Source organism: Elephas maximus, chromosome 8 (assembly GCF_024166365.1).
Source record: "Elephas maximus indicus isolate mEleMax1 chromosome 8, mEleMax1 primary haplotype, whole genome shotgun sequence".
NCBI classification, from domain to species: domain Eukaryota; kingdom Metazoa; phylum Chordata; class Mammalia; order Proboscidea; family Elephantidae; genus Elephas; species Elephas maximus.
Genome location: NC_064826.1, coordinates 65,285,370 through 65,298,917, shown reverse-complemented (window position 1 = coordinate 65,298,917; position 13,548 = coordinate 65,285,370). Strand labels below are relative to the sequence as shown.

The following is a 13,548-nucleotide window of genomic DNA, read 5'->3' as shown; positions in this document are numbered from 1 at the left end:
CACTGTTTATTCCATTTATGTACCCCTTCCAACTCTATCATACAGGCAGAAACTAAGCTTTTACACCCCCAAGATTTGGCATAATGTCAACATCTAAATAATAAAAGTTGTAATGACAAGAGCTAGTTAATTCTGTTTGAGACTCAAAAGTTAAAAACATCTTATTTTCTAAATGTCTTTGAAAACACTGGCATTCTGAATGCTGGACTAAAACAAAATTTCGAATGGACTATGTCTCTTGAGTTTTATGCATTTAGTAGTTAAGAGCTTCGCAATAACTGCTGATCAGGAAATTTTTTTTTTTTTTAATAAGAATTTGTGGCCTTTTTTGTCATGTAATTTACAATCTTCCTATGATTTTTTTTTAATGAAAAAAAGGAAAACAAACAAGCAAAATAACCACCATGGTGAGATATAGGTCTAGGTTTTTTCTTTTGATGACAGATAAGGAATCGAGGCTCAGGTTAAGCAATTTTTGCAAATTCTCTTTCTAAGCTAGTATCTTTTTCCAGGGTGATTAACATACATAGGTTGCTCCATTAACCCACTGCTGTGGAGTCGACTCTGACTCTTACACACCCTATAGGACAGAGTAGAACTGCCCCATAGGGTTTCCTAGGCTGTAAATCTTTAGGAAGCAGACCGCCACATCTTTCTCCCTTGGAGTGGCTGGTGGGTTCAGACCACTGGCCATTCAGTTAGCAGCTGAGCACTTAACCACTATGCCACCAAGGTACTAATGAACTAAAAAAGTAGAAAACAATAGTCCACGTACTGCATTTTCTATTGGGTATGGTAAGGACTAAGTTGCTGTTAAGACATTATAGAAACTTAGAGAAGAGAGAGGTTTGTTTTTCTCTTGCATAGCAGTCCAAAGGTAAGCAAGAGACTGTTGGGGGTTAGATAGCTGTGCTCCGTGTGGTCATTCAGGGACTCAGTCTGGGGAAGCAACACAGCTATCTTCAACTTACTGCCTCCATCTTGGTCCAAGGCCAGAACTCCAGTTGTTGCCATTTCCCAGGTAGATAGGAGTAGAAAGAAAAAGGATGTGAACGTTCTTTTTATTTTACTTTGACTCAGTAGTTGCATATGGCAGCTATTTTCACATCCCTGTGACCCACACTTAGACGCATGGCCATCTACCAGCAAGAAACGATGGGAAATATCTGTAGCTATGCTGTCATGGGCTTATTGCTAAAAAGGAAGAAGTGGAATATGAATACTGGGGACTAGCTGGTCATCTCTGACACAGATACATATTTTCTAAAGGAATAAGAAGGGATCAAAATCAGGTGTGCTAAGCTAGGAAGCCTTTCTAGAGAAAAAAAGGGTTTTGAGAGAGGTTTTAAACAAAAGTGAGGGATTTGAATTGATGAGGAGAAGTAAGGAAATTATCCTTGGTGAGAAGCATAGAAGCAAGAATTTGAGGGAGAAAGCCAACAGATGGAATTGACCACAGTGGAATTTACAAAATGAAGTGTCTTTGGAGAGGTGGTTCTAACAAAGGTGTTTCTGAAAGTATATTGTTCAATGTTAGGTTGGATATTTTGATTTACTTTTTAAGTCAGACCAAAAGGTTTTAAGTCTCAGCTTCGCACTTTGTAGTTCCTGACTACGAGCAGTTTGTTCAACCTTTCAAAAGCTCTATATTCTTAAGCCTAAAATAAGGGATAATAACATTGCTTCTCAGGATTATGAAAATAATATGAAACCCTCTTTGTAAAACACTTTGCAAAGAGCCTGGTAGTTTGCACTTAATACATGTTAGTGGCTATTATTATTACTACCATCATCATTATTATTATCATTGGAATTAGAAGAGAAAAAATATCTCAGACCAAAGAGGTAGTACAAAGTGATAAAAGCCTAGTGTGGTAGTAACTATATGAATGAAAATGAAGAGGGGAAAGTCAGTCTGGAAAATATTGCAAAGAAAACTACTGGTACTACTCAGTCTTTTCATTGAAATTAGGCAGCGGGATTAAGGGGAAAGAAGTTACAATATGGTTGAAATGAAAATATCTTTTAAAAATAGTCTTCTTTTTTTGATTATTAAAATAGTACGTGCTATTTTCAGAAAAAATTTAAACAAAGTTTTAAAGAATTAAAAGGTTTAAAGAAACACTTAATTTTCTTAAAATCCTATCTTTTTTTTTTTTCTATCTGTAAAAGCATATACACATTGAATTCATTTTCTTAAATTTTCAGGAAAAACAAATTTTAATTAATTGAGCTCATACTAAAAGTATCTAGAAAGCAAAAGTGGGACTAGAATTTGACCGTGTGTGTGTGTGTGTGTGTGTGTGTGTGTGTGTGTGTGTGTAGATTTTCCCCCCAAAAACAAACAAAAAAAAACCCAGGCACCTGTTAATTTCCAGTTGAGAACCACTATAGGATTTAGCCATTTGGGGGGATTACAGATCCTTTTTTGAATCTGCTGAAAGCCAAGGTCCCTTTTCACAGAAAAATTCTCATCTGCATGTACACAGGAAATTTTGCATAGAATTTCAGGGGATTCATAGACCCTTTGAAGCCCACTTAGGCTCCTTGGGAATCCACAGGCCGCAGATTGAGAATCCCTTCACTATACTATGGATAAACTTATATTTTTCTTACTTTTAAGGAACAGGCAGATGGATCATCTTTACTAAGTGAAGTTCTTGGCATTTGTACTTCGTTTTTGCTTTTTCCCACTCTGTGGAGCCAGTAACACTGGAGACAACAGGCTAAATGCAAGGTCATGAATCAAAAGCAAAATGGCTGGATAGGTAGACGCTGTTGGGTTTTGACAACCTAGAAATAATCTTGAAGAAATCCTTTGGAGGGGAAGATTGGATTTTTTGGACTCAAAGAATGTGCCATGATTTGGCTTAATTTAAGCCATCTTTATTCCTTTTTTCTTGTGTTTGGGTCTATTATCTATCTGCAGAATTTACACAGTAAGGCCGCTGGGAAAGTCTTATGTCTAATTATTTGCTGTGCTCCGTGGAATGTACTGCAGACAATCAATAAACAATCAATAGTAACTGTAGCCTGCCTCAGAGACAGGAGCTAGAAGCTTCAACTGGCTTAGGTACTTGGTATTTTTCATTAATTTTCTTTTGCTAGTTTTTTCGGTAATTTAAAGTCTAAATTTAAAGATTAAATGGAAAGCTTTCTTTGTTTATGAGAACAAGCAGGCATTGTTTTTTTAAAGAGGGCATGTGTAATCCCAGGTGTTTCTTCTTTGTTAATGAGGGAAATGTCTGTGTTTACTTCAGTTTGAATGAGCAGAGAAGGGGACAAGGATATTTGCATGGTTAAATGACTATGAGTCCTTCCTTCTGAAAGTAATATTCCCCTGATGTCAATTACTTTTAGGCAGACATCTGGATGTTTATCATGAGATCATGCAGATGTCAACTTTTTCCGTGTTGTAGCTGTAAATGCGGTGATTGCTTGACTTTGATTTGAGTAAACATGCAATATCTAATATTTAAAGTCAGCAGTTCACTGCAGGAAGGAGTTTAGAGTGACGTTTATTAAAGAGAGTGATTCGTTGGAAAAAATCAGAACCATCCCTAAAGATACACTCTGATGAAGTAAACAGAGCCCTAGTTATGCCCTACCTAACAAATAACAGAATTTGAGTATGACATTTATCTACTCCTTGAACTTACAGAAGCTGGCTCTGAAGATATTGACATACTTCCCAATGGTCTGGCTTTCTTTAGTGTGGTGAGTATCTTCTTCCTTCCCTGATCTCAGGAGGGGAGGTGCAAGGGTATTTGACTAGGCCTGCAGAGCAATAACTTGTTTTCCCAAAATTCCATCACTTTCTGAAATGTGTCCTGGTAAAAAGACAAGTCTAACAGGCTCTTGGGAAATTTCCTCAAGCTGATCTAAACATACAGCTCGAAAGTGTTCACCAGCTGATTTATTGCTCTTTATATCCCTCTGCATTGCACTAAAATGTTCCAGCACATTCAGTATGTTAAAACTGTACCATTAAAAAAGATATTTGGGCATTATTGTGCACGTTAGATACTATCATTACATTGTTTTAAATACTACATCCACACTTCCTCTCATTAGATATTCAAGTTTAAACAAATATTCTTGCTGTTACTTATTTTCGAACAATGTACCGGCTCTCCCAAACCGAGATGTAAGGTTGTTTTATTGTTTTGTTTCATTTCCCTTTATTTCTTCTTTCTGAATAGCTTATCATAAGTAAAAGCCATTGACTAAGTTTATTTATATGCTTCACTTCTGCCTTCATTCATGTTTTTCATTCTGAAAAATAACATCCTTTCTGGGCGCATAATAAAAGACTTTAAAATTGATTGACCTTGGTGATGCTGGCCCACACTTATATCCATGCTGATTGGAAATCCATGAAAGTGGCCTGATGAGGAGGCTCTGACCACCTTCATTCCTGGCTTGGCCAGCAGTGAGAGTCTGGGGCATCTTCATGGGTCCATTTTTCTTGAGAAAGCAAATATCCACCTCTGAAGGTGGCCTGTAATTATTCTGTTCTCTCTCAGCACCCATTATTTTCAGGCTCTGCAACTCGAAAGAAATATGAGAAAGGTGGAGATACTTTAGAAGACAACTAATAAAATAGTGGTCAGATTTAAGAGAAAGGTGAGAGAATGTATCTTAGAAGGGAATGAGAGAACACTCTTCAGTCTCCTGTGGTTATTAGATGAAAGACTGTGAGCAGCTGGTTGTTACCACTGAGAGGAAGAAGAAATACTGTGAACTTTTAGCAGAAACATGAAAATTTATACTTAATGAAAAAAAGAAATACAGTTTCAAAAGAAAAGTTTTACCTAATTACCTACACAGAGTGAATAAAGTGATAGAGAGAGGACCCTGGGTTTATTTGGAAGCACGTGCTTGCGCCTGTGTCTATATAAAGTGTCTATAGGCTTAGAAAACACACTGGGACTGCAAGTCAAAATTATTCATGCATTACAATACAAAAATCCTGAAGGAAGTAGAAGGCAGTTACTTTTGCTTATTTTTTTTTTTTTTTGCAGAGAATGTGTTCTCAAAGATTTGTGTAATCCAGAGTTTACCTATTTCAAGATTTTTCCTTCGTAGGAATAAATCTGAAGTAGGAGGAGTATGGTCTCCAAGCCTGTAATTCTACAGCCATTTTGATTCTTTTTTTATTTAAATATTATTTTATTGTGTTTTGGTGAAAGTTTACATGGTAAATTAGGTTCCCTTTGGACAATTTCTATACAGATTGTTCAGTGCATACATTAGTTACATTTTTCACAATGTGTCAGAATTCTCTTTAATGGTGTTCTGGTTGTTCTGTTCCCAGTATTCCAGTTTCTCTGCCCCCTTATCTTCTCATCTTTGCTTTACAGTAAATCTTGACCTTTTAATCTCATATAGATGATTTTTTAGTAGATCGTCATACTTATGGGTAATATCCTTTATTTTGTGCGCCACTCTGTTATTTCATTAAAAACGTAATCTCAGAGAATAGTTTTGGCTCAAGGTTGAAAGAGTATCTCCTAGTGATAGTCTCAGGGAGTCCTCTGGTCTCAACTGGTCCAGCAAGTCTGGACTTTTTAAGAATTTGAGTTCTGCTCTGCATTTTTCTCCCCTTCTCTCAGGGTCCATCTGTTATTGCCCTGATTAGAATGATCAGTAGTGGCAATTGGCACCATCTAGTTTGTTCTTCTGGTCTCAGGCCATGGCTTGTGTAGGCTTCTAGAGCCATTTTAGCTGAAGGGCAGGCTACAGTGACAGTGATCTTGTAGCCATGTGAACAGAATTTTTTCCACATTTTTCCTGCTATCCTTCTTTGGTTTTATGACTTTTTTTGCATATTTAAAAATGTTTTCATTTTAATACTGCTTTTAATTTATTCAGCTTTGTCGTTAGTACTTCCCAAAGTACACTGCCCTCTAAGTAAAAAGCAGGTACTCATGGCAGTTACTTGGCCTTCTTCCTAGCATTTTAGCCCATCTAACCCATCCTATTCCACAGTTATGGGTATGAGTGTCACCTCATAACTAACACCACACTCAGGGAGGGATTGGACAACATTGCTATAAAAAAGATTTAAATAACAGGGAGCATTCAAAGAACCGTGAATAGCTATCACCATCACTGGTAGAGCTTCCTATGCATGTAAACCATGCTATTGTTTATAGGATACTGATGATGAAGAATGGAAATCATTAACAGCGAAGCATCCCTGTCATACGGTAATAGAAAAACAAGCCAAACCCCCTGCCACGTGGCCAAGTCCGACTCATAGTGACCCTGTAGGACAGGGCAAAACTGCCCCGTAGGGTTTCCAAGGCTGTAAATCTTTATTGAAGCAGACTGCCGCATCTTTCTCCTTCGGAGCAGCTGGTGGGTTCTAACTGCTGACCCTTCTGTTAGCAGCCAAACTTTAACCACTGTGCCACCAGGGCTCCTTGGCAATAGCATAATCCCAGTTTATTCTCTTTACTGGGCCTGCCAGCTTTCAAATTATGTCATGGTTGATAGATTTTTAAGAATTGAAGGGAATTCCTATTGTGTCCAATTTTGTGCATAATGTAAGGCTTTACTATTTTTTTTTTGCATTCTTTTAAGTGTACATGAAATAGAATTGCATTTTGTTAGTTAATTCAGTAAGACAATGTATTAAAAAACAAAAACAAAACAAAACGACAACAATGCATTTTCACCAAGAAGACTTAAGACTGTAAGAATGAATCAGCATAAAATGTATATAATTTACGAATTAACTGATTTAAAAGAGAAAAGGCTTAGATCGTTCCGGTGAGTGCTGAAGAAGCACTAAATAAAATTCAACATTCATTCTTCACTAAACGCTCCAAGTGAACTAGAAATAGAAGGAAACTTCCCAGAAACCTGCGGCAAATAGCACACATAATGGTGTAACATTACATGCCTTCCCATTAACGTACAGAGTAAGAAGAAAATACTCAATAACGACACAACTATCAGTACAAGAAAAAGAAGTGTGAGATAGAAAGTAAAATTAAAATGCCATTGGTTTCAGACAATGTAAATACCTCTTTTTTAAAACAATCCAAGAGACTAACAGACTCTAGAACTAAGAGGAAAGGTTAGTGAAATGATTGGCTTCAGAATGAACATATAAAACTCAATGACATTCCTATGCACTAGCAAAAATTAACTAGAAAATGTAGTAACAGTCAAGTTCTATCCAGAATATCAAATTAATTTCTAGCATTTATACAGAGGAATAAATGAGCAGAAACAGTTAAGACTGTCTTGAAAAATTAAAGCAACAAGGCTGTGGGGACTTGTCATTCTATATGTCAGAATGGACGATAAGGCCGTAGTAATTAAAAAAGTCGCATATTGGCGCAGGACTGGGTGTGATAAGTCAACATAACAGACTCCCCAAGCAGACCAACATGGAAATGGTGATCTGGTTCATGAAAAAGGTGGTATTAGTGGAATAGGGTGGACTAGATGCCAAGCACTACTCCAGGCACCAGAATCCAGCAGTAAACAAACGAGACAAAAATCTCAGTTCTCACAGAGCTTGTGTCCCAATGGGGAGAGAGAGATAATGAACAGATGTTCTATATGTTAGATAGTGTAAATGCTTTAACAAAAAATAAAGAAGGGTGAGGCAATGGTGAGGATGGAGTCACGCTGCTACTTTTAGATGGTTGCACTTTAGATAGGGTCTCTCTGAAAAGTGACATTTGATCAGATATCAGTTGGAAGCAAAGAAGTGAGCCTTGCAGATTTGGGGGAGGAGACTCAGGCAGAAAGAAAAGGAGCACAAAAGCTTGGAGGAGGAGGTGAGCTTGCTGTGCTTAAGGGACAACAGTAATTTTTTCACTAGCTTTTCTGTTTCTACTCGTAAACCCTTAAGTTTATAGTATTTATATATGTATATATGTCATATGGTGATACGGGTAGTGGAGAAAAGTAAACCAGGGTAAGGAGGACAGGGAGCAGCAGGACAAGGAGGCGTTTGGGTTGGGGATGGTCTCACTGAGAAGGTGTCTTTTGGGCACAAACATGAAGAAATTGAGGGAGGGAGTCCCAGATCTCTGGAGAAAAAGCATTCCTGGACAGAGGAAACAGTGTGTATGAAGGCCCTGAGTGAGAATGTGTTGGGCTGGTTTGAAGAACATCAAGGCTAGTGTGGCCAAAGTAGCCTGATTGAGGAGAAGAGTAGTAGAGATAAGGGCAAAGAGATGAGGTGTTTGGGATGGGGAGAATGATGAAAGATGAGAAGGGCAGATCATATAGGGCCTTCAGGTAATAGTAAGAATTGCCTCTCTTAATCTGAATGAGTTGGGAAGCCATTAGAGAGTTTTGAGTGTGATATAACCTGACATAATCTGGATGCTGACTTGAGAATAGACTGTAGGGGGTTAAGGACAGAAACAGGAAGGCCAGTGATGGTGCCTGATATAATAGGTGATGGTGGTTTGGATCAGGGCCATCATGGTGAAAGCAGTAAGAAATCTTCATTCCTCATAAATCGATGAATTTTCAAGGTAAAGTCAAAAGGGGTTTCTGATAGATTGAATATGGGATGTGAGACAAGGAAGTGAGTCCAGACTTACTCCATTGACCAAGATTACTGGCAATCAAGAAATGAAATGGTGCATTGCATTGGGCAAATCTGCTGCAAAAGACCTCTTTAAAGTGTTAAAAAAGCAAAGATGTCACATTGAAGACTAAGGCCCACCTGACCCAAGCCATGGAGTTTTCAGTTGCCTTAAATGCTTGCGAAACCTGGAGAATGAATAAGGAAGACTGAAGAAGAATTGACGCCTTTGAATTATGGTATTGGTGAAGAAATATGAATGTACCATGGACTGTCAAAAGAATGAACAAATCTGTCTTGGAAGAAGGACAGCCAGAATGCTCCTTAGAAGCGAGGATGTTGAGACTTGGTCTCACATACTTCGGACATGTTATCAGGAGGGATCAGGCCCTGGAGAAGGAATCATTCTTGGTAAAGTAGAGAGAAAAAGAGGAAGACTGTCAACAAGGTGGATTGACACAGTGGCTGCAACAGTTAGCTCAAGCATAGCAATGATTGTGAGGATGGTGCATGACTGGGCAGTGTTTCATTCCGTTGTACAAAGGGTCCCTATGAGTTGAAACCAACTCGATGGCACGTGACAACAACAACAACAACTGGCATTTGGAAGCAAATCACAGACCAGTGCTTAAGTCAGTATGTAAACTTTCACTTTTTCTCACTCTCAACTCTGCCTAGTGTCTCATGCCTACCAACCTTCTGTTTTACCCTCTGAAGGGAATAAACTCCATCTTCTTCCCCAACCCAGCAAAATCAGTTACTTTCCAGCTTCAGATTGTTTCTATTGTTTCCTCTGTTTTCTTTGTGTTTGTGGCTTTTTGCCATGATCTTTAACCAAAGTCCCTATCATTTATTTGTAGTTCTCACTTTAGTTCATTAAATTATTTAAGCCATTTGTATTTAGCTTTTTTTTCCCCCCCTCTGTTTTGGAAAAAGGGTCTAAAGCATCCAGGACTCCACAGCTTTGCACCAGATAAGCCTGGAGGAATACTAATGATGGATTTGAAAGAAGAAAAACCGCGGGCACTGGAATTAAGAATCAGCCGTGGGTTTAATTTGGCTTCATTTAATCCACATGGCATCAGCACATTTATAGACAATGGTAAGAGCTAAAGAATTATAAACATTAAGAAACATAATTGTTTACACATGACTATGGAAAATAGATTTGGATCGTATTGATTGGAAGAGAAGAACAATTAGCTTATGAATTACTGTGTTTTTCTTTATGCAAATAAGTCAATTGTTTGACTCTTCGGCTAGCAGTAAGTTATGCTACATTTTGAAATTCTAACAGTTAATACCTAAAGGATGGTTTAGATTTCTTAAACTTTTCATATACCTATGATCAAAGCATTAAAAATGGCTATGTTCCTGAACTAAACAGTAAACAGATTATTCCTGAATTCTGTCTATGGAGTGGGAAACATTCTATCTTAAAGGTCAGAGGACCACTGATCAGAGATAACACCAGATAGACAGTGATGGGAAAGATGGGGAGAAGAATGCTTCCTTAGGTTGTGTAACAGCTAATACATTCAACCGTTCCTTGCCTGTGGCATTTAAATGTCAGTGTCTGCCCAAAGGTCCTATGGTTATGTCTAGTACATTACAGGCAGTCCCTGAATTAGGAACATCCAGTGTAGGTACAGCCCGTAGTTATGAACCAATCCCTGTGAAGCCTATTATATTAAAAATTCAGTGGTTCGTAATCACAAATGGATGCAACTTTGCAATGCGTATCAAAACGTTATTATTATTACTCTATTATTATGTTAAAGATGTTTTAGTGTAACTGGAAATGTTTCTTTAATGTTTTTTATATATATGGAAAGGTACACTATATACTAAGACAAACATTTGACTGACTTTAGATATGAGCCATATGTAACTGTCCCAACTTACTTACAAATTCAACCTGAAGATAGATTTAGGAACAGATCTTGTTCATAATTGGGGAACTGCCTGTAACTCTGTTCTTTCCATTTTTTAGATGACACAGTTTATCTCTTTGTTGTAAACCACCCAGAAAGCAAGAATACAGTGGAAATTTTTAAATATGAAGAAGAAGAAAATTCTCTTTTGCATATAAAAACAGTCAAACATGAGCTTCTTCCAAGGTACTTGCTCCTTTTGTTCGTTCTCCAATTTATCTCTAGTATTTTCATATATTTCCCCGTGGTGGTCCTCTCAACTTTTATAAGAACCAAAAAAATATAGTCTTTAGAGCAGGGAGAACAAGACATATGAGAGTGGATGTCAGCCATTATAATAATCAATGCTCTGTGTGGACTTCTTTGAGAAAGGATGAAATGCAGGGCTACAGAGGAGGAGCTGTTTGGGTCCATCTTGAGAGTGGAGACAAACTTCACCATTTTTTCCTGCTACCTCTGTCACCTTCCATCACCAGAATAATAATGATAATACCTATCTAGCTGAAGAAGATTAGCCCGCTTTATATGCAGTTTGTATGAGACTTTAGCTTTCACAGGGTTAGTGGGGGCTTGGGCTAATGGGCCTGCACAATTGGAGGGATTGGAGTTGGAAGTGAGTCACCACTACTTCGAGAACAGAAAGCTAGCTGATAATGTGGCTGAAAAGAGAATCCTGTGTACCTCCTGGACTAAGCTTGCATTAGCATATTGCTTCTTTTATTTTAAACTTGATGAATATTTTTAATTTCTACTTCCCTATCTAGGGCTTAAGCATGTTTACTTCTGATTATTCTTCCATAAATGCACATCATAATAACTAGGAGCATAAATACCTTTCAGGCATCATGGTGCTCTTTTAGAAAGCGGGGACCCATCTTCCCTGTAGCTTTGTTATTTTTCATTTAACAAAGGATAAAGCAGCTCTTTCAGAAATTTCTGCATAAGGTAATTGCAATTTAAATTTAATAACACCCTTGCCTAACTGCTTTTAAAGATGGAATTGTTTTTGGTGTAGAACTCTCTCACCTGAAACATTGTACTATGGCAATTTCATCATCCATCTCTCTGCAAGTGTTTATTGAGTACCTATTCATTCTCAGCAGGTTGGCTTTGTGAGTAAGGTAGAAATTGAACAGTCAAGCTTAGTTTGACTAATAACTAAGCAGTGGAACTCAGGAAAATCCAGCAACTGAGTAAATGGGAGCTAAAAAAAGGAGCTAGGTGAATGTTATTGACTGCCTGACCAGCTCACCAGCAAACCAGGCTCTGTCCGTCTTTATACCATGGACAGCTCTGTCCTTACATATTGTTTCTTGAACCTTACATTTTTTGCCATTAAAAAACATACCCTGGTAGCTAAAAAAAATGATAATCCTGCCATAATTGCTAAATGACCTGTCTTCAAATTACCTGGTATAGTAAAAAATTGTTCTCTGGCAAACAATATTATAGTATATTGCATATGACTATAAATCCGTTAAAACCCGTTGCTGTCAAGTCGATTCCAACTCATTGCAACCCTATAGGACAGAGTAGAACTGCCCCATAGGGTTTCCAAAGAGCAGCTGGTGGATTCAAACTGCCAACCTTTTGGTTAGCAGCCAAACTCTTAACCACTGTGCCACCAGGGCTCCAATACGACTGTAGTCTTGTAATTTGAGCTGATCTTTCAAAAATTTAAAGCCTATGTGTAATCCTTCTGGATACTTAATCTTTAATACAGAGACAAACAAGGCTTTTTTTTTCTTTAAGCATGTTATTTTTCTTTTTCAGCGTGAATGATGTTGTGGCTGTGGGACCTGCACATTTCTATGCCACCAATGACCACTATTTCTCTGACGTTTTCTTAAAGTATTTGGAAACATACTTGAACTTAAACTGGGCAAATGTTATTTACTACAGTCCAAATGAAGTTAAAGTGGCAGCAGACGGATTTGATGCAGCAAGTGGCATCAGTATTTCACCTGATAAGAAGTATGACCCTTTACAGAAATATCTTCATTTCTCAATCATGGTGGTGGGCCAAGTTTTTTTTTTTTTTTCTCAGTATGGAAATATCCTTCTTGACATTTTTCTTATAAAAATAATATATGCTTATTGTAAAAAGAATATAGAGACCGTGGAATCATACAAGGACAAAAAGCAACAATGTGGATACAAACACCAGTTAAATTTTGGACATTGTCATTGTAGAATTTAATTTTATATAAGTAAATTTTTACAGAATGGTGTAATATTTATTTATACGTATTAAAAAATCTGATAGGTCTTTTCTTTCAAATAAATATGTCCTCATTTTTATTGGCTGTATCTTATTATAAGGATAACCCTTAATTTAACCAATTTCCTGTTGATGGATAGTCAGGTTATTTACGATCTTATTGTTCTAAACCGTTGTATAATTCTTATTTACTGCTGAAACTTATCCAACTATCTTTTTAGGAAGAAATCCTGCTAGCTCTGTCACCTTCCATCACCAAAATAATAATGATAATACCTATCTAGCTGAAGAAGATTAGCATTATAGTGTAATGGTTAAGTTTGTCAATTTTGGAGTCGTACAGACATGGGTTCAGATCCCAGCTAGGACACCAGCTAAATGTGGTTTTAGGAGCCCCACTTCTTTGCACTTTTGTGCAAGCATTTCTGTAGAACAGGCCCCAAACTATTTGCTCAAACAATATTAACACTTTAAATGTTAACTTTAATAGATATTGCCAAATTGCCCTCCAAAATTATCTTACTACTTTTATATGCCTATAAGAAAGGATATTAAATTCTTTACTAGCTTTCTCTTCTACTACCTTACTGCCTAGAACAATTGAAACTACTAAAAAATACAACAAAATAAATTTGACAGTTTCTGACAACTAAATTTCCCAATGTGGAATCATTTGAATAGTCTATAGCCAAACTGGTCCAACCTCTCCAGCCAAACCTGTTCTTCTCCTTAGTTTTCAAACTTCTGTATGAGACTCAAACTTTACAGTCACCCAAGCTAAAAACAATAATAATAAATAAAAGAGGAGGGGGCTCAGGTTTAACTCCTTCTTC

The 13,548-nt window shown here is 37.3% G+C and overlaps 1 protein-coding gene across 1 annotated transcript in view; it reads left to right on the top strand.

The window, feature by feature from the left end:
• The window catches only part of PON2 (paraoxonase 2), a 48,312-nt gene that overhangs the window by 18,857 nt on the left and 15,907 nt on the right, over positions 1-13,548 (top strand). Inside the window, exons 3-6 of the mRNA XM_049893655.1 lie at positions 3,662-3,717; positions 9,497-9,662; positions 10,554-10,680; positions 12,268-12,468. Coding sequence (XP_049749612.1) covers positions 3,662-3,717; positions 9,497-9,662; positions 10,554-10,680; positions 12,268-12,468 — 550 coding nt within the window. The remainder of the gene's footprint in view (positions 1-3,661; positions 3,718-9,496; positions 9,663-10,553; positions 10,681-12,267; positions 12,469-13,548) is intronic.